This window comes from Lissotriton helveticus, chromosome 5_1 (genome assembly GCF_964261635.1).
Source record: "Lissotriton helveticus chromosome 5_1, aLisHel1.1, whole genome shotgun sequence".
NCBI lineage: Eukaryota > Metazoa > Chordata > Amphibia > Caudata > Salamandridae > Lissotriton > Lissotriton helveticus.
This window is the reverse complement of record NC_136065.1, coordinates 299,106,951-299,128,175: the sequence shown is the minus strand read 5'-3', so window position 1 is coordinate 299,128,175 and position 21,225 is coordinate 299,106,951. Positions and strand designations below refer to the sequence as shown.

The following is a 21,225-nucleotide window of genomic DNA, read 5'->3' as shown; positions in this document are numbered from 1 at the left end:
ATAAGATTTTATTGTCAAGTTAATTAAAACTCACAATTAAAATACATTGTTTATAAAAGAAAGTATATCAAGAATAAAAAGTTGGTTATCAAAGGTTAAAATATTATAGTTCATATAATTGGGTCGCCAACCCAAGAATGCTCAGTTTCACTGTCTGGCTATTGCACTGTTACATCTTTTTGTGCTTCCTTAATCCTCATTGCCACTGCGTCAAGGAATTTTGTACTTCTGCAGTTTAGTTGAGTCTCTTGCGGGTTGAAACAGTTTAACTGCCTGTCGACAGGATCTAATCCCCTTCTGGTTTCAAATTACACGTAGTAGTGTTCTCCTTATGTCAGTTAAACCTAGGCAAATACATATTATGTGGGTTGGATCTTCAAGGCCTGCTCCGCAGAGACGACAAGTTTGGTCTTCCTTGTTCCTTTCCCATGGGGCCAAATGAGGGAGGATTGGTAATATGCCTAGGCGCAGCTTTAAGAATTTCTCCTTGATCTTCTGTTTGAACCCATGGTCTAGGTACGCTTGGGGCTTTAAAATTTTATAGTCATTTAAGACTAACCATCCATGGGCCCCATTTTGCCAGAGTTTCTTTGTCTTCCAGTAGCGATGTTATTTTCGTTGCTTTTGTTACTAGATTTTTAAAGCTCTTGTGGTCTACTCTGCTGTTCCAGAGGCCAGTCAGTTCGAGACTTTCTAGAGATTCTGTCAGATACTCTCTGGCGTGCGATCGTTCTCGTCTTTGCAGTTCGGTCCAAAGGTGGGTATTTAGGGTGCCTGGCTCTGCATTTCTAATCTTGTGCCAGCATTTTATAAAGCTACCCCTTCTTTCCACTGTTTGTTTTTGTAACCAGAACTCCAGACGAATTTGTGCAGGAGATGCGTAGCTGGGTAGCTGAAAGATTGACCTATAGGTTTTGGCGATCACCCTCTCGAGTGTCAATGCATCTCTTCCGTAAGTGGATTCGCTCCCATATGTTAGTGTCGGTTGGAGGCGGGCTCTTAGTACCTGTAGAAAAGGATCTAGCGTGTGATCTGGCAGGATCTTCTTCAAGGGTTTCATCGCGAGGTGGCTTATGATTCCTTTTCGGTGTAGCGACTCTAATTGGGGTTTAAACGACCCTCTGTTGTCCACCAGAACACCCAGGTACTTGTAGCACGTCACTTGGTCCAGTTTGTATCCGTTCCAAAACCAATTGTTTTACCTGATCTTCTTGTAGTTCACCGCCATGATTCTTGTTTTTTTCAGGTTGATGGTTAGGCCGTTGCGGTGTGAGAATGAGCTAGTGGTGTTTAGAAGATGTTTGAGGCCTGTTGGGGTGCGACCTATTAAAACGAGATCGTCGGCATAGAGGAGGTTGGTCAGCGTAATGTCCCCCAACCGTGGGGCGTGCGATTTGGTGTTGTCCAATTCCTCTGGTGGGTCTGCCAGATAAAGGTTGAACAAGCCGGGGCTAGGAAGCACCCTTGTTTCAGGCCGTTGAAGGTGTTAATTCACCTTGAAAGGTGCGTCCCGTCACCCAGCATGATCCTGACCCAAGTATTGGTGTGGAGTAGGATGAGTTGGTTCAAGAGGGCCATGTGAATGGTTGTTCCTGGATTTATTTCACAGTTCAGGGGCCAGATGGTACACCCGAATCAGTCTCCTCCTGAGCGAGGGCAGTAATGACGCTTAAACTTGCCACAAGACTGCATGGGGATCCTCAAGGAGGCTAAGCGGTCTTCTACTCACTCTGCTTATTAAATAGAAGACATTTTGCTCTTGGTGTTCCTCTAAGAACTTGGACTGCACTGCCTGCCAAGAAGAGGTTATTTTTATTTACCTTCTACACCTGGCTAAATCTGGCTTGTAATTCTATTCTATAAAGGTTCATGTGGCAGCTCTTAGTGCCTACAGAACATGTCCTTCAAAAACCAAATTTTTCAGAATCCCTATCAAGGATTATCTTGAGGGTTTGAATAAGGTTTTTCCTTCCATCAGGCACCCTCCTCCTCCATGGGAGCTTAATTTAGTCCTTTCACGCCTTTTGCACAGCGTGTTCTAGCTCATACACAAGGCTTCTCTCCAACACCTGTCTTTGGAAACCGCTTTCCTTGTGGTGATAACATCTGCCAGCAGGGTTAGCGAGATCCAAGCTCTCTGCCCTCATGAACCATACACTGTATTTCATTTTAGCAAAGTGGTCATGAGAACCCACCCGAAGTTCTTCCCTAAGGTTGTTTAAGACCTTCATGTGGATCAGACGGTCTCATTACCAACATTCTTTCAGATTCCCTCTACTCCTACTTAGGAGCATCGTTATTTTCTGATGTTATAATCACGCAGTTCCTGAGGAATGTAGAGTAGTCCATCAGTTCTTCTTCTTTTTGTGCAACTGCAGGTTTGTGAGGACTATCGTTGTTTTTTACTACACAAATAATTGTTATCCACCATTTGGTTGGAATCACTGATGCATATTGCTACCTGGCAGTGCTTAATTTGAGCCGATGGGGCCCACCGGCACTTATTTTTCCCCCAACAGAAATTGACCGTAAGCAAGAGAGGGAGAAAGCACAAAGGGGAAAGGAGGTGGAAGGAGCGACAGAAAAACGTTGCAAAGGGAGAAAGCATTGCCCAGCAAGGGACAGGAAGTGTCTGACAGTGGATGAGAGAAGCATGCAGTGAATTCAAGACTGCGTTGTCATGGTATTCGGGGCGCTGACATTTAGAAGCACTGGTCGCAGGTTTCTGAGTAGAGGTTTCTGAGCAGAGCTTTCTGTGCCGACACATTCTATTGCAAATTAAGCACTGTGTCTCCAGATTTGCTGGATAACTCAGAGGACTAGTCTGAAAAGCAGTATTCTGTTTTTGGGTCATGGGGCCATATGCACATAGAGTAGGTATAGTGATTTCCAAATAGCAATTTCACCCAAATCGCTATTTGGAACATGCTATTCTTATGTATGAAAAGTTTTGTTTCATTTTTGCGATTACTAGTGAGTCACAAATCGACCTACCAAATGAATATTAATAAGGTAGGTCGCAGTTTGACACTTATTAGGAATCACAGCCATCACCGGGATGAGGACTTTCTGAAGTCAGCAGACCACCCATGTCTGTGATTTGGTTTTAAGAAAGACTTTTTGAAAATGCAACCCTTTTTCCTTAAATGTAAACTGGATGCGTTTCACAATAAAAAAAGTAATGTTTTGTTTTCATTTTTTTGAAGCAGGCAGGTGTCAGTGGGACCACTGCCTGCTCTTAAAATTTTTTTTCCGGCCAAGGGTTGAGGACTGGTAGACTGATTTAGACTGGTGTTGGGTGGCAGAACGAAGTATCTATTATAACAGAGGTTGTCTGAAGAAACGGGAAAAGATCTGAGGGCAGTGGCAAACCTATAGGGGATAATAACAAGGACTTGAGACACATGGTGAGGGTAGTGTATTACTGGTTAGAAGCCCCCTCTGTTAATAGAAAACAAATTGTAACCCTTTTGTTCGGATTATATGTAAAATTACGACATTGATGATGTACTGCTATTATGCTGTTTGTAATAAAAAAGATTCTACTCCCCGACAAATGTTTTCCTCCAAGATTCACAAAGGGGAAAGGGTTCCAGGTGGACCCCTTCCAATTTGCGAATGCATTACCACCAACTTTAAATTGATGGTAAAGTGCGAATATTTTGCGACCGCATTTCAATAACGAAACATTCTTACATACCAGTGCGATTCAGTATTTTGAACACCCTAAACACGCCCCTTCCAATACCAGAACACAAAGCCCAAATTGTGATTCGGTAATAAGTTACTGAATTGCAGTTGGGCTTTGTACTTACCAAAATCATTTTTCCAGATGCAAGCAGGCCAATTCTGCGGTGTGGCCCGTTTGCAACCGGAAAATGCTTCTTACAAATGGCCCCCAATGTTACATTACAGGACCGCTACCCTCAAAGCCAAACAATTTTACTTAAAAAGTTAAAAAATAAATTACATCCGTACTCTCCTACGTGGCTATGATCATTTGGAGTCCAACATGGTTCCCTTTCGAGTTCAGGTTCAAAATGAACTCCTAAGTTTTTTTTTTTAAGATGAATAATTTCGACAAGCTTTTGCTTAATTGCCAGTAAGTGTTCCCATCACTGGGTGATGCTGGGAATAGGCTCTCCAATTGAGCACACTGAAAAGCTGGAACAAGAAATTGCAGAACTTGTGCAGTAGATCATTAATGATCTTACATTAACTAACGCACTAGATAATTTACATATAAGACTCTAGATGTATACTCGCAGTCACAATAAAGAAAAACGTGAACATACATAGCAGCTTTGTTACTGGTGAATAGTATGCATTTTATACTTTTGGAATATAGTGCCATACATTAGTGATATTAATTCAGCCGTCCTCCTTTTCGTGTCACATTAAAATATCTGTACATCTTCTAGCAAATCCACAAATGTAGCTAGCTCATAGGTGATCTACTATTTGTCATATAATTAATTTATTGACTTTTACTTACCCATAGAACTACTAAACATCAAATCATTTTGAAATTTGTATTTTATGTTTCTATTTTAACCAAGTATAGCTGCTATAATGCTCATTTGAAAGCTGAATCTAAAAGGGGAGTAGCTGTTTCTTCAAGGAAAGTATTTAAGGGAAGATACCCACGCTCTCAGGGGTATCCAGTGTTTGTTTACCTGTGAAAGTGTGGGTATGTTATGGGGTGTTAATGCATGTGACTATATTAAATACCCAGTGTTGGAGAAAAAAACTTGTGACAACAGTTCTCCAGCATTGGTGACTTTCTTAGACGCCACTTATCTACTACCCTCCTTGGTGATGCATGTAGATTTAAAATGCACGTGGAGCTCTCAAAACCCAAGGTGTCCTTCAAATAATAGGATGAGTTAGCAGACAGTTTGAAGAATTAATTAACTGTTTTTCTTATCTGCCCACCCCAACAGTCCCTGGTGAACACAGCTTAGTTTCCTCTTCTTAGAATGTTTCTATATGACATTTACGTGGCTAAAAAAGATAATTCCTTGCCTAAGACTACAGTTCTCCCAGTATTTGTCACTTGCATAGATCCACTTGCTCCACTTTCCGTTTTGGTAAGACACAGAGATATAAAATGCAGTGTTGGGACGACATTTTGCTGCTTAAAGGTCCATGTCTTCAAATTGAAGGGGAGCATCAGCTTTATGATGTGGAATATTTAGAGCATACACATCTAAGTAAAAGAATGCCATTGCTATAGACAGGCAGCTATAAATCATTGGCATCACTGCTCATTTCTGATACAAATGTAGTGCAAACCTATCTGCTGGAGGGCTATCAGGAAAATGACAAACTCAACCAGGGAGCAGCTGGAGCTCAGTCTTTGACACTGTGTAACAAAGCTCGACAAGCTAGTAAAGGGAGTGAGTTCTGCATGTGGTTTGATGCTGCATTGAGTGATAATATTTACTGGTGTCTTGTTAGCATGCACCAGTTTAATGAGTGACAATGGGTGTTGAAGCCCTGGTAAAAGGTAGGATTTCAGTAATTGACATTGTAGAGAAACTATATACCATGTAGGAGAAAGAAGCTCCGTAATTGTGTGCTTGAATCCTGTAAGTGATAGGAACTCAGTGAGGGACTCTCTGTGGTGTGTGTTCTGTTTCATAGTTTCTTAGCATTTCCAGCAATTAATGTGCATCTCTGTTTACAGGACGACGACCCCTGTTTTGCATCTCAGACCCGTGTGTACAATGACATCGGCCGTGAAATGCTGCAGCATGCCTTTGAAGGCTATAATGTGTGCATCTTTGCCTATGGACAAACTGGATCAGGGAAGTCGTACACCATGATGGGTAAACAAGAGGAGACCCAGGCAGGAATCATCCCTCAGGTGAGATCCTCATACATCTGAATTTTATTTTTGGACTCCTGTCTCATGTAGAATCCCCAGATGTTTCTGAATCTCTGTGCACTGACTGTGTCCTTTCCTGCAAGTCATTTTCTCAGAACATAAGTAGTCCTGGTCCTGTCCCCAATCCTGCAGTGAGATACCAAAACAGAACTTCTCCTTGTCCACTCGTCATATCTGTGATCTTCAGATGAGAGCTTTATGCTCCAATTACCCATAGTGATGGGATTGTTTTTTGTTCTCACAGTGTCCTGAGCCCTTGTAGTCCTATTTTCTGTTATTAAGTTAAACCTTCAAAACGCTTTTCCATTCTTGTCCTACACCTGTTCCTCAAGTGAGATATTAGGATCCTCTTTTTCAGTGTCCCATACTTGTTCCTAAGGTGATATTCGTAGACTGCTTTAAGTCATGTTCCTCCCCTCCTGTGATACACTAGCACGGCTCTCTATCCTGGTCTGCAGTGTGTTAGTCAAGTAGGATTATCAAACCCTTCTTGATCTTTTTCCTGGCCTTGTTTTTCAAGAGTAATTTGCAATCCCCCTGACATTTAATTTAGTACTTCAGGCCTCTTAGCTTTTGGATAGTGGCTGTCCTTACCCCTCAGGTGATGGTATCAACTCCCTCTCAGTAAAGGTCCTGTGCTTACCCTCAAACCAATGCTCTATGTGTTTTGTCTTTGTGTCCAGTCTTTATTCTTCTGAGACCATAGGATATTCTCCATCCCTGTACACTGCTTCTGTTCTCCTCCCTCATGCTTGCCCATCTCTGTCCACAGACACTGGCCTTATTCTATTCAGGAATAAGACGTGCATATTTTAGAGATCATCTAGTACATTCAAATTGAAAAGGAAAATATTGCTTGTCTTTATAGCAAATTGTCCTTCTGCTGTCTCTGAGGCACAAGTCATGATGAGAGTATTTAAGGGAGTGCAATTGCGATTTTGGGAATTGAATGGGCACAGATGTGTGCTTTATTCTTGGAATTAACTGTTACTTTTCCTATGATTCACTGTTAATCTTTCTCTTTCTTCCTCCATAGCTTTGTGAAGATCTTTTTGAGAAAATCAATGATAACCATAATTCTGACATGTCTTACTCCGTGGAGGTGAGTCTGTGATGGTGGCTTGCTAGATCAGTCATACAGCTTTTTATCATCTCTTTTGGCCTTTCATTCATCCTGCATGGTTCTTTTTCAAGGTACCACTCTTTTCACACTTCCTCTCTTCCCGAGCCTGAGAGGCTCATTTGGTAAGGACACTAGAGAAGGTCTAGCCTTCATTCAAACAGGCTATTCTTGAAACAGTACTTTAGGAAACAGATGTGAATGTAATACCTCTATAAATCGCTACTGCTGCCAATAAATGAATTCCATGGTCGTACAGTACTAAAGTGCAATTTGGACAGGATATGTCAAACCCATAATGGAGATATGTGGATTGTCCCTGGGGGATATCAGGCAACATCAGCAAGCACGGACAGGGCAGATGTGTTTCTGATCTAAGAGTATAATTGCTGAGCAAGGTTATTTTGTTGGCAGACGTAGAGGCTCCCAATAGATTTTATGTAGCTTGATAAGTTGCTGCGCTAGGTGAATTCTGAAAGGAATCGTATCAGAGCTTTTAGTGATATTGTAATGGTATGTATATAGTACTTTCTACCCCGGATGAGGCAGTGAAGCGCTTTTCAGCAAATAGCAGCTACTCTGTTACTCAAAAAGGATTATGCTAAATTAGTCTTCATATTAGTACTACAGAACTGTAAAACACACCTGTCTGACTTCTGTATACTTTGTCTGCCCTATTTCTCCTCCACTTGATCTGGACATTCATTCCCTTCTTGTTCATTTTGTTTAAGGTTACCCCTATATTTGTTACGTTTCTCTCCCTCTTCTGTTTTACTCCCCTTTCTTACATTGGTTTAGATTGCTTTTGACTCTGCTTACTTTAAAGGTCTCTGCCCCTAAATAAATTACCTCTGCTTTTGTTCACAGGTTAGTTACATGGAGATTTACTGTGAACGGGTCAGGGACTTGCTGAACCCAAAGAACAAGGGAAACCTGCGTGTGCGGGAGCATCCCCTGCTTGGCCCCTATGTAGAGGACCTTTCGAAGTTGGCAGTCACCTCCTACACAGATATAGCCGATCTCATGGATGCTGGAAATAAAGCCAGGTACCATCCATTTAGGTGGATGATTAGAATATTAAGGGATGATTACTGGGAAGTGCTTAATTTGCATTGCCTTTTGGTATTCGCGTTATAGAACACATGGAGAAGCCATTTGAGGCCTTTGTCCTTCACTGCTATTGATCTTCTCTTTTTCTGCAGGACTGTGGCAGCAACCAACATGAATGAAACCAGTAGCCGCTCCCATGCGGTCTTTACCATTGTTTTCACTCAGAAGAGGCATGACCTAGAGACTGGCCTCCCCACAGAAAAGGTGGGGCTTTGACAGTGGAAGCGAAGGAATGTGGGGTTGTGAGGGTACAGGCATGGATGGAAAATGTTGTGAAGTAGCGAAAACTGGGAGTACATGAGAAAAGGTTTGATGTACTGTGGTTGCATACTGCTGAAGAAGTTGGGGGGCGAGAACAAGAAGAGGATGGAAGGTTATTTATGTATTTGCTTTGTATTGTAGGAGTGTTAAAAACATAGTGGATGGACAGAAACGTAACCGATGTAAAAGATGAGGCCGTAGTTGCTGTTAGTGGAGAGAGGTTGCACATAGATGCTAAAGGGTCATCTGCAATTGGGCGTAAGAGGTATAGTGGAGTATACAGAGTGAGTTAAGATTGGAGGAGACCATTCTAAAAATGTGGAAATTGTGAAGACAAGCACTCTCATAAGTCCAAAGAGTTCCTTGAAGCTGGCAACACTCCATGCTTTTACTCAGTCAGAGGAGAATGCCATCAGCAGCACCTTAAGAGTGCAGGCAATCTTATATCTATTGCATTATGAATAGGATTTCTTCCATATTTGTACCCTGGATAATGCACGTTCAAACAAAGTGCTTAAGTCTTGATTTAAGCTGCTCAAATGTAGGCAAGTCTGCTGTGACTGGTTAGTTCTTTTTCATTCCAGAAACTGCTCAGGTGGACAAGTGTGGTGTAACTTGTTTTACTGTGATGGATAGATCAAAAGTGTATTGTTGAGACCTATTTGATGTACCTATCAAACAACCTTACATGCTCAATGTGTGGACTTTGCAGACGATCAGGCAATAGACCTAGATATTATAAGAATTCAATATTCTGTCCTTCAAGAGGAGTGGGCGGTATAGGGCTACAATGGCAGTTCACAACGTAAAATTTGAAGGGAAAGTGGAGACATTTGCTATCATTCACAAAATGAAGAGCATAGCAGAGTGATCGATGGCTTGCACCTCTTTAAATTATTATATAATGTTCTTCTTTCACATTTTCTTTTCTTTAGGTCAGTAAAATCAGTCTTGTGGATCTTGCAGGAAGTGAACGTGCAGACTCTACTGGAGCTAAGGGGACACGTTTAAAGGTAAGTGTGCCTCAACATTGAGCACCAGGCAGCCATGTCTTATGTGGACATTCTTGTGTGACAAGTAGCCATTATGTCCTCATTACATCTTTCATTATTTGATGTGAGAGTTTCCTCTTAGCACAGTGTCAGTAGGGTGGGAAATTTAACATTAATGAAATACATTGTGCTCTTACAGGAAGGAGCCAACATCAACAAGTCCCTGACCACACTGGGGAAAGTTATCTCCGCTTTGGCAGAGGTGGTGAGTATTCTGCTAATGGTACTGTTGGGTTAATTGTTAGACTAAGGGAATGGGTGATGACTACCTTGGCTATTTTCATCATTCTTTCTATAAAGGTGTATCCTGCACTTGTGTTTAGAATAGATTGCGAGTAGGTTGTTGAAGCAGTCTTGCCACAGGAGAATACAAGCAAGATTGCGCTTGTCACAGTTTTTTAAGCTCTGAATGGCTTTATACAAGCAGTCAATGATGCTTCTGTTCTTAGCCATATGTTTCTTCATTTGAGTTGGAGCTTTCGCTGGTGACCAGCTTTTGTGTTGTATTTCTTTACCTGGGATGATACTCCTCTTTGAACTGTAAGGGTAAAGAGGGGAAGACGTTAAGCCACAGAATTCAGGATAGCAGTGGTCTGACTGTGCTCCGCTGACAGCACTGTCCTTTAGAGAAAGCCCCGAAATGTAACTCAAATGCATACAGCAGCCTTTTCTTATCGCACTCTTCAATGTTGTGGTGTGTTGTAGGCAGCATGCAGTTTCTATTGGAATGCTTTTATGCTGAAAGTAATCTAGAAACTCTTTGTAGTGGAACTTTGTGGTGATGATATTTCTACAACTCTTCAGGTTGGAGGCATCCTATTGCAGAAGGGCTGATGGGACACTTTCCTCCCCAATCAGGAGTAGGAACCAGAGAGCATTTGTAGAACGGTCATCTCTCTTTTTTCACAATCCCAACACTGAAAAAGCTGCCTCACACCTATGCCTTTGCTATCCTCCAATTAGGAAGATCTCCCTTCTCTGAGCTTCCTGTGTCTATTTAGTTTTTTCTTGACTAGCATTTCCTTCCTGCAACTTGTCCCTTTTTCTTCAGCCATGTCCCTTTTATTCAGCATCAGGCCAGTTCATTCCGCTCCCACATCAGTTACACCCTGTCTTTCTCAGTGTGAGGGGAAAGGCATGTAATTTCCTCTTCTGATCAGCCTAGAAATTGGCAGCAGATACTGGTTGGATGATCTTCATCATGCTGGCACTTGGTGTACTGAGAGGCAGAGGTGCAACAGATCATGTCACCCTGTGAGAGCAGTGAGGTGCAAGCTAAGGACCTCTAACCCAGCAGTTTGAGGGGAGGATGGAGGCAACCTTGCACCACTGAATGCTTGTGAACTGAAGGGAGGTTGCTCTGAAGTCGCTGCAGCCTACTAGAAATGAAGGGAAATAACTGGTTGACAAATGTCTCCTCAGTAAACAATCACTGCTAGGAAAGTATTTATTTGTGACTGGGTGTAGCACTGAAGTGCTCCAGGAGAACAAACATCTCCTCAGTGGAGTAGCAGTCTTATTGATCAGGGTGGAGGTCTCTGCTGTCCCAGTTAATAAAGATGTCCCTGACTACTGCAGCTGGTGTGTTAAAGGTGAGATAAAAACAGAGAAAAAACATGAATGTCCACTGCTCTTTGACAGTGGAACAGGAATAAACTGGTTTCCATATTGAAATGTTTAAGAACAGTGTATAGTCCAGTACCGTACCATGCTAAAAAAGTTATAAAAAACACAAATGAAGAAATTAAAAAACACCCTATCAACACACAGAGCACAACACCTAAGTTTAAATGTAAATACAAAACGCGCCCATAATACCGACTGTACATTCAGGGCCATGTTTCTTCTCACTCTGTTGTGAATCAGTTAGCTACAGAAGGGCCACTGCCAGAAAGGTGAGTTCCTACATCCTGCCAGAAAAGATGTGATACTGGGCACGTCTTCCTCCATGGCGCATTGCAGACTCACAAATGCTGCCCAGCTGATATGATCATATTCAATGGCAGGAAATGGAAGAGTTTCTTCAACTTCTTCCTCAAAAATATTGGAAAAATTGAAGAAATCTAATGGGGACTTCTGGCCGCAAATCCCGCACCTTAGAACTATCCCCAGGCGTTGGACAGGATCAAGAAATCTTTTGTGAGCAGTACCCCTGCGTGCTGTTAGGTGGCGTCATTCGGCTCTGCCTGGTGCCGTCCGTGCTGGAAGTGATGTGTGCGGTGCCTATATGTGCGACACCCCAGTGATCTGACATCAGTTCTTTATTTCTGCGCAAGTCAGTTCAGAACTGGAGAGAGCTACCTCCGTCATTTTTTGACTCACTTTTTTTTGTCAAAGTTTTTTGAGATTTTTTTGATGTGACAGTAATGTCCACTAGAGAAGCTGGGTTCAACCCCTGGGGCGCCTGTCCCTGAGGGATGTCGGTGATAGACCTGCATCTTGTCTGACTCTGATGTCTTGAGTGTAACCACTAAGTGAAAACCTGCGGCGATTGCTGTGTCGTGCACCACAAGGCCTTAAGCGAGAAGTCCCTCAAGCTTCTTACCACTTGACGCTGCTACGGTTTCGGTTGATAGGAACGTCCCAGGATCAGTCGCTGAGCTATTAGTCTTCGCTGCAGCCGAAGATGTCTGGGCATTTGGGTAAGTCCCACAAAAAGAAGATGAGTATGAGGCGAAGAGGTCTTCGACTTCACCCCATCCATCAAAGTCATCCGACGATACACGGGATCAGCCTCATTCAAGGCCTGGCTCTGCAGTACAGCCTGGGCCTGGTCCTCCTCAGGTTTCCGGGACCTGGAGCGAACCCTGCCCAACTCTGCAAAGTTTATGAGGCCATGTGTAGGAAAGTAGGATCTGCTTTCATGGTCACCCCACTTTTTGCTGGTGTCATTATGTTTTTCTGACTAGTCTGACTGGGATCTGCTAATCAGGACCCCAGTCTCTGTGCTTCTTCCCTAAATTGGACATGAGTACTTGGGTACTCCCCAGATTGGCTACTGGTGTACACTTGATAGTCCCTAGTATAAGGTACTAAGGTACCCAGGGCATAGGTACATCAGGGGCCTCCCATGGGCGAAGCATGCATTATGCCACCCATGAGAGAGCACTCAAATTGTGACTACAGGCCACCATTGCAGCCTGTGGAAGCTGGTGCTAGCACCACTTATGACAGATATAAGTTTCCTTTTATCTGATGTCACTGCACTTCAAACCTATAAGTCACCCCTAAGGCAGGCCTTTCAATCCTGAAGGCAGGGTACTTGGTTATAAGTGTTAGGGTGCCCCTGCATGAGCAGGACACCCCTACAATCCCTGGAGTCCTTTCTCCAGGCATTGTAAGTTCATCAGTCATTACGGTACATAGAGTGGCCATGCGTCATTACGCAATGGTTAACTCTAAACTGGGTGTAACAAAACCCTGTAATGTTTGGTATCACACATGTTGGAATCATACCCCAACATCGGAAACAGTGTTGGAGGTATGATTCAATGCACTATAAAGTTCCTCCGAGAGGCCCTCAGTGCTCCCGGTATCCGTCTTCTAGAACCTGACAGTAAACTATGGCTTCTACGGACCAGAGACACAATTCTGCCCACCTGCTGCTGAGCCAAGCTTAAGCAGCGGAAGGCAGGACAATAGCTTTCCTGTCACAGGGAGGTCACACCTCCCAGACAGGGCTTAGTGTATTGGGACAGGGTGGGGGCGCTTGACAGCGCCACTAGACTGCTTTGAAGGGTACATTTGGTGCCCTCCTTGTATACTTCAGTTGGAACCAGTTCAGGGAGCCGTTGGCTCCCGGTCTGGCACGAAACAGGACAAAGGACATGAGAGTATCCTCCCCATTGTCCAGCACTTCCTGTGGGAGGGACCCCTGAATCTTCCCAACCCTTTCTTTAGAATATTTTAGGGCTTACCTGTGGGTGGTTCCTAAGTTCATCATGGGACAAGATTCAGATCCGAAACCACTTAATCTTCAACCGGCTGGGCACTTTGGACTTCGCTGGACTTTACTTTGGGAACCAAGACTGCAACTGAGAAGACTCCTGCTGCTCCTGGTCCTCTGCTTCATCTGTACCTGTGCTCCATATGGGTTCTTCTACAGGCCTGTGGAAATCCAAGACACCCGAAGGAATCTCCCTTGAAGTGAAGAAGTAATTTCCCTGCATCTGCAGGAGCCACAACAAAGCGGACAGGTTTGCTGTTCCTGAGCTCCTGACTCCGAAAGGTTCAGCAACACAGGTCACAGAAATCAACATCCTTCTTCAAAATCAAGCAGTGTAACCACTTCATGCATGCCAAAAAGCATATGTGGTGTATTCCTCTTTGTAATTCAAAATAAATGTCTAAAACAGAAGTTCATACTCTCCTCAATCTAAAGACTGCAAACAAATGTATATAGTGTGAGAAGTTAAGACTGCTAGTCCGTTACCAGATATATCCACAAGTGCATGAGGACCATCAAGCTGTTTGTTTGCTTTCACATTTGCATTACAACGAAACACAGGCCATCCCTATGATTCGTGGTATGCAAAGCTTATTTCCTATACAAAGTCTTACCTTTAGGCCTAAATTGTGCCCTGCATGCTTTGTCCAAGTGCGTGAAAAGTATGAAAGAGCATCTAATAAGGAAGAATATATTAATTTATCAATACATAGAGGACGGGCTCCTTCCTAATAAAAAGCACTGCAACACTTAACCAGCATGCCTTGTGCAGTTTCTGAGTTTGCTTTTCAATCTGGAGATTGTAGAGTAGCACCAACTCCAGTCCCGGTAATACTTTGCCTAGGGCAACCTAAGACACCCGAAACACAGAAGTGTTTACTTTGGAGTAGAGCCTCTATTATATGTAAACAAACTGCCAGATTCTTCAGAGGATGCATAATTTAACAGCATGTCTGGTACTGTTGCTGCTGGGCTCAATGCATTATCACAGTTCTGAACACCTAACTAAACATGACACCTTTACAGCATTCTTAATACTAGTGGAGCCAGTTTGTTGGTGGCTGGGAGGACAGGGAGAAACTCGCTGCAGCAGCTCTTCAGTTTCAGGTGATCTGATAGACTTCTAGCTGCAGATTCCTTACTTTTGAATTTCCCAGGCGTCAGACTGGATCCGCAAGATTTTGCTGAGCAATATTCTTTGCGCGCAACGTCGGGTGGCTCCATTCAGCTCCGAATGACGTCAGCGGTGTTGGCATCGGTTATGATGTCATGATGCTTATATAGGCACCAGCACTTCTCTTCTTTCCGGGCCAGTAGAGCTCCGATCCGGGAAGGGCTACCCCTCTAGCACTTTTTGGCAGGCTTTTTCTCGACTTGTCGCAATTTGGGATTTTTTCAACTTTCTGTGCGATAGATGTCTTCGGGGAAGACCGTTATCAAGCTGTGTAGGACTTGTTCCCACATGATGTCGGTCACCGACCCCCACCGTGTATGTCTTTGGTGTCTTGAGCGTGACCACAATACAGAGTCGTGTTTCGGACTGTTGATGGCTCCGAAGACCTTGAGGTAGGCGACGATGAAGTTACTTAAGGCCTGGCAGTCGACACTGTCAAGCGAGACTCCGAGGAAGTTACTGTCCCAATCAAAGAAGAGGAGGTCGCTGGACTGCTCACGATGCCCTAAATCCTCTCCCTCCCATCCGAAGTCCTCAGGACACTCTGGGAAGAGGCATAAGAAGAAGTCCAAGCAGAATTCATCTTCACCTCAACTTGCGTCCGTTGTCGAGAGAGGTAAGGCGCACTGACACTCTAGGCACGGTTTCGCAGAGCCGGAGCCAGACTCTACTTCGCTTCCACCCCCCTTTCCGGGAGCCGGTGCAACTCCTGCTCAAATAAGAGTTTTACAAGGACTTTCACCACGTATTTGAGCTAAAAGACCGTGCTGGTGAGCCTTAGGGACCCACGGAGTCGTAAGGAGCCCCATTGGGTCTGACGCCATCTGCTTCGGCCACGATCCCGTGGGGCACGGGGATCCAATCCTAGGTCCAGTTTGGTGCTGGTCATGTCAACGTGACCTTCCTCTGCGTCGGATCCGAAGTCTGTGCCTGCGACGGCACTGAGGCCCGTTGGTGGTGCAAGCCCATCCTCATCCCCGATGACAGGAGCCAGAACTGCATTGATCGATGCAGATTCTGACGTCAACAGAACCCAGAAGTTTTATGTTGTTGCCTGAGTACTTTGAGGATGTGCCAGGCTCAGGAGAGGATTGTGTGGGGTCTGGGGACCCTCTTGAAACAGAGGAAGTCTCTAAAGAGAATTTGGACTGGTATGGGGAACTTGGGGAGGCCAGTGGACTGGATACCCCTCCAGATACTGGCATGCTCTCTCCACCAACTGTGGCTACAGAAGAGAGAGCATCCTATGCCATGGTAGTTAAGAGGGCAGCTGAGGTCCTTGGACTGGTGCTGCTATTGGTGCAGGTCGGAACTAATCTCCTGACTGAGGTGCTTCAACCTGGAGCTTCCACATTTGAAACCCTGTTGTCCTTTAATGAGCCACTTACGATGTCCTTCTAGGAACCTGGTCCAAACCTAATACAGGGTCTCCTGTGAATAGGAAGATTGCACGCTGCCATCGCCCAGCTCTGGGCGACCTAAAATTTCTCAACCAACACCCCACCCCAGAGAGTTTGGTGGTTCAGGCCTCTACATCCCAAAGGCGCATTCCCTTCCGCCCTTCCTGGTAGGCAATCCAAGAGGCTGCATTCATTAGAGAAGAAGTTGTTTTCCTCCACCAGCCTGGCATTGCGGTTGGTGAATACCGCATGCTTATTGGGCCGTTTCTCCCATTGCCTTTGGGAGATGGTTCCGCAAGTGCTGCCACAAGTCCCAGTGAAGGCCTGGGTTGTGCTCTCTCAAGCTGTCAAGGATGGGAGGGACGCTACAAAATTCACCGTACCGTGTGGCGTAGATATGACTGATCCGTTGGGCGTATTGATTTCAATGATGGTGGCCTTGAGACGCCACGCCTGGCTTCGTACACCTGGCTTCTCGGGCGATGTCCAAGCCAATTTGATAAACATGTTCTTTGATGGAACTCGCCTTTTTGGGGAAAAACCAGACTCGACCCTGGTCAGGTTCAAGGACTCTCGAGCTACGGCCAGATCCTTGGACCTCTCCTCCACCTCTGTGGCCAGTCTTCCTTTCGCCCCTTTCGTGGTAATGAAAGGGTTTCCACCCGCGTCAATCATATCCCTGCCACTGTCCAGAACAGAGTGCCCAAGCAAGATCTCGGAATGGAAGCCAGAAGTCGTCGACCACACTGCCCCCAGCAGCCATAGCCTTAAGGCAATCCTATGCTGATTCTGCAGGACCACAATACTCCAGTTGTTGGGAGTATTCGTCATCATCTCTCCCCATTGGAGATCCACAACTTTGGACTAGTGGTTCTTGCAGAAAGACCAGGATGTCTATTCCCTACCTTTTCTTTCTTTTCCTCCTCCTATTCTGCCAAATCAGGAACGGCTGACAGGGGATCATTTAAAGTTGCTACAAGAGGAAGTTACGGCTCCTTTGGCCAAGGGAGCTATACAAAGGGTCCCAGTTTCTGAAGTAGGCAGTTCTCATCCAGGGGATACTCATCAATAGTCCTAATCTATTAATAATCCCCGCCCATGTGCGGGAGCCCGGAACATACATAAAAAAAAATATATATATATATATATATCTATCTATCTATCTATCTATCGTTTCCAATCTGGCAAGAGATGCTGAAAATTACATAGGTTTGTATTGTAGACACCATACCTTTCCAACCCATAAGGAAAAGCAGGAGCAGTAAACATTTGTCATACAAACAATGCTTTATTGCCATAGAGAAAACCTGTAATTGCAGGCATTTGCCAGTAGGCTGCAGCAGAGTACTAGGAAACCAAGAAAAACTGGCACCTTGCCTTTAGGGCATTAGAGTAAGCGTACCCTCCTTTTAAGACCTGCAGGAGACCCCTTGCTCCCATGATGCAACACAGGTGACAGTTGGGTCAGTTCTTTTTTCCGGCTCCTTCTGAGAGGATCCTGGAGCTTGAGCTCTTCAGTTTTTGTGACTAAAACTGATTTTGAAGAGATTTTTCCAGAAAATGTGACGTTTTCTTCTTTCTAAAGGCTCCTTCTACTGGTTTTGTGGTCTTCCATAAATATTTTCCAGTAGAATGCCAGCCTTATTCAGGAAATGTCCTTCCTGTGACAAGAAGATGGCACTCTGTGTGTATTGTGTGTCTTCCATCCTCACACAATCCTTGCCACTACTGCCAGAAGTTCTCCAGGTGGACTCTGCGCAACAGGGAATGCATAAAACTCCATGCACTGCTGGAAAAGGACAAAAGCCATCAGGGTGGTGACCATGGAGGCCTCAGACCACCATCTTCCAGCAAACAACATCGGAAGTGACGTCATTCCACCTCTCCTGACCCCAGAAAGAAGGGAACAGGAGAGTCGACATCGAAGAGGCCCAGATACTCTTCAGCGTCGAGGGACAGAACCACATCTCGACGTTGAGTCTCCGCCGCATGCAAGTAAGTCGGCTTCAAGGCACCACACTTCAGGCTCGAAGGCTGTGGGTGCTGAGAGACCCAAGTCTCCCTCGATGCTTCCTTCAAAGTCGAGACACGCTCCCCTGTCCCCGAGGGGTCCGCGTTGAGTCACGACGGCGAATATCTCACCACCAGTGGGCATGCCGTTGTCTAGGTCCCACCACTCGAAGTCAAGAAGATCACGACGCCATGAAAGATCGCCGTCGAATCGACGCCATGGCAGATCGACGTCAAGATCTTCAAGACAACGATGAAGGTCGACGTCTAGGTCTTCTCATCGCCATAGGCGATCGACGTCAAGACTAACGTCGAGACCTCACTCAACGCCGATGGTGACTCAGACCTCATCGACGTTTAGGCACTCTACGTCGAGAGAAAGTTGCAGAAATCAGAGGAGTCCCGGCTGCAGTCGGTTTCAAGGTCCAGATCGTCATCTGGAGACAGGTCATCAGGACTGCATATTGTGCAGGTATCACCCGAGGTATCCCCCAGACCTGCAGAGGAGAGGGCCCACGGTCTGTTGCCTCGCCGTCCGCAAGGTGCCGGGACAGGTGACCGCAGTAGTCCAGGCTCGGATTACTCGTGCATGTATTCGCCATCCAGGACCACTCCTCGGAGAAGCGCTCCTGCTGGACCTTCGAAATCTCCCCATAGGAGACCAAGATCACCTTCCAGACCAAGATCATCCTCTACACGTCGGTCTCTGTCCAGGGGTCGTCACAGCCATCATCACAACAGACCCCATAAAAGAAGGCGCACGAGATCACCCACATGGTCTTCCTCTACAAGATATTCGGTCCAGGACTACTCCCTGACCTTCTCCTCAACTCCTCCATCACGGGTGTCTCCCATCGATGACATCACGACTTTCACAGATGTTCTGGGTAGGGGTGCGAAGAAACTCAACATCACTTTGCATGCCCCGGTGGTTCCCGTGTCCGTCATCTTTGATACCTTACATCACTGCACAGCTCCTAGACCGCTGGTGCCAGGATTTTTAGAACCGGCCATGGCCACCTTCCTCACCCCAGCGACGGTGGGTTCCGTTCCATCCAGAATTGCAAAAAAATACAAGACTCCAGCAGAGGACCCCTTGTTTCTCAGGGCTGACTCACCAGCGGACTCTGTCATTGTGGCTACAGGCATGAAGTCCCATTCAGCTTCTACGTCATCCTCTGTCCCCCCTGAGAAGGACAGTAAACCGATGGACTCATATGGCAGGAAAATGTGCAATACTTCAGCGTCATCAATGAAGATTGCGAGTGCCTCAGCCCTTCTCGAGAGATATGCCAGATCTCTTTGGGACTCCCTGGCACAATTCACCGAGAAGCTTCCCAAAGAGGACCGGCAGGATTTCACGGAATTTCTGCAAGAAGGGGAACTAGTAGCCAATCGGGAGATAAGTGCTGCAGCGGACACTTCAGATCTCGTCGCTCATAGCTACTCCCATGGAGTCTGTTCACGGCGCTCAGCCTGGCTGCGCCTCAGGCCTCAAGCCTGATGCCCAGAAAAAGATTCTTAACCTTCCATTTAATGGCTTGTCTTTGTTTGGGGCTCACGCTGACGACGAGATGAACAAAATGAAGGCAGAGCCGAACACTGTCAAGCCTGTTGGCCTGGAAAAGCGCAAGGAGTACAAGAAACGTTTCCGTCAGGGTGAAAAACGTTCTTTTCAACAGAGGGTTCAAACCCCTCAATGGTCCTCCCAGACCCAATAGAAATCCCAGTTCCAACAAAGGCGTCCTGGAAGAGGAAGAGGCAATAACAAACAGCAGTCCACCTCTAAGCAACCTCCCAAGCCGTGAGTCGTTGCTTCCTCCGCACCCGCTCGCCACTCCGGTAGGAGGGAGTATAGTTTGTCACCTGGAAGAGTGGGAAACCATAACAAGAGACAAATGGGTGCTGAATATTGTGCAGCATGGTTACTTGCTGAGGTTCAAGTCTCCTCCTCCGCAAGTGCCCCCGCAATTCAAGCGCCTTCCTCAAATTCAAAGTCAGCTGTTACAGGACGAAGTATCTATCCTTCTCGCCAAGAAGGCCATAGAGGAGGTCCCGCCCCTCCAAAGAAATCAGGAGGTATATTCCCGCTACTTCCTAGTCCAAAATTTGGAGTAGCCAAAGAGTACAGACCTATCCTCGACCTGCGTCTGCTGAACAGGTTTATCAGAAAGGAGAAATTCCGTATGCTAGCCCTGCATCAGATCTTTCCGCACCTTCACCAGGGAGACTGGATGTGTGCCATCGACCTGCAGGGTGCCTACTTTCATATACCCGTCTCGGTGAAGCATCGCAAATTTGTCAGGTTCCAGATATCTCGTCACCACTATCAGTATCGAGTGCTTCCGTTTGGCCTTAAATCTGCCCCACAGACATTCTCCAAGTGCATGGCGGTGGTGGCTGCCTTCCTCCGCAGACGGAAGATATTCGCCTACCCATACCTAGATGACTGGCTCCTGAAAAGCTCCACACCTGTTCTACTTCAGAGCCATCTCTCATACTGCCTCAACCTGATGCATTCCTTGGGATTGCAAGTCAACTACAAAAAGTCTGTCCTCAACCCCACCCAACGAATACACTATCTGGGCGCCTCCCTGGACTCCGCAGAGGCAAGCGCGTGTCCTTCGGAGGAGAGGTTGTCATCAATGCTTCTGAAGTGCTGCACCCTTCTCGACACCCAAAGTCCTACAACCAGACAAGTGTCGTCACTACTGGGATTGATGGCTTCGTGCATCTACATTGTGCCCAGTGCACGCCTTCACATGCAACCTCTGCAGCAGGCATTCGAGGATCAATGGTCTCAGAGGTCAGGTCACTGGGAAGATCGTGTCTCTCTCCACCAAGTTGCCAGAGACTCCATCAGATGGTGGATGAAACGCTCTCACCTGCTGCAAGAGGTTCTGTTTCATCACAGATGCCTCAATGCAAGGCTGGGGAGCTCATATGGACCATATCGGGCGGTCTATCTGGTGCTCAAGTTCCTGTACCTGTCTCTTCAGTCCAGCCACATTCAAGTTCAGACAGACAGACACAACAACGATGTTCTATCTGAACAAACAAGGAGGCACTAGGTCCCGAGTTCTGTCTCTGGGAGCTCAATCCATTTGGCGGTGGCTCTGGCGAGAGGTCTCTTCATCATTGCAGTTCAACTTCCAGGGATCCTGAATGTTCAGGCAGATGGTCTAAGCAGAGACTACGTAGAAGCGCACAGCTGGGTGCTCAACGAAGACGTCACCCAGGAGGTGTTTCGGCAATGGGGAAT

At 45.8% G+C, this 21,225-nt stretch overlaps 1 protein-coding gene across 5 annotated transcripts in view; it reads left to right on the top strand.

The window, feature by feature from the left end:
• KIF1B (kinesin family member 1B) overlaps positions 1–21,225 on the top strand; it is a 1,137,443-nt gene that overhangs the window by 231,202 nt on the left and 885,016 nt on the right. For all 5 annotated transcript variants that reach the window (XM_078642264.1, XM_078642262.1, XM_078642263.1 and 2 more), the window contains exons 4-9: positions 5,690–5,869; positions 6,927–6,992; positions 7,878–8,056; positions 8,213–8,324; positions 9,317–9,394; positions 9,573–9,638. In XM_078642264.1, the coding sequence (XP_078498390.1) occupies positions 5,690–5,869; positions 6,927–6,992; positions 7,878–8,056; positions 8,213–8,324; positions 9,317–9,394; positions 9,573–9,638 (681 nt within the window). The remainder of the gene's footprint in view (positions 1–5,689; positions 5,870–6,926; positions 6,993–7,877; positions 8,057–8,212; positions 8,325–9,316; positions 9,395–9,572; positions 9,639–21,225) is intronic.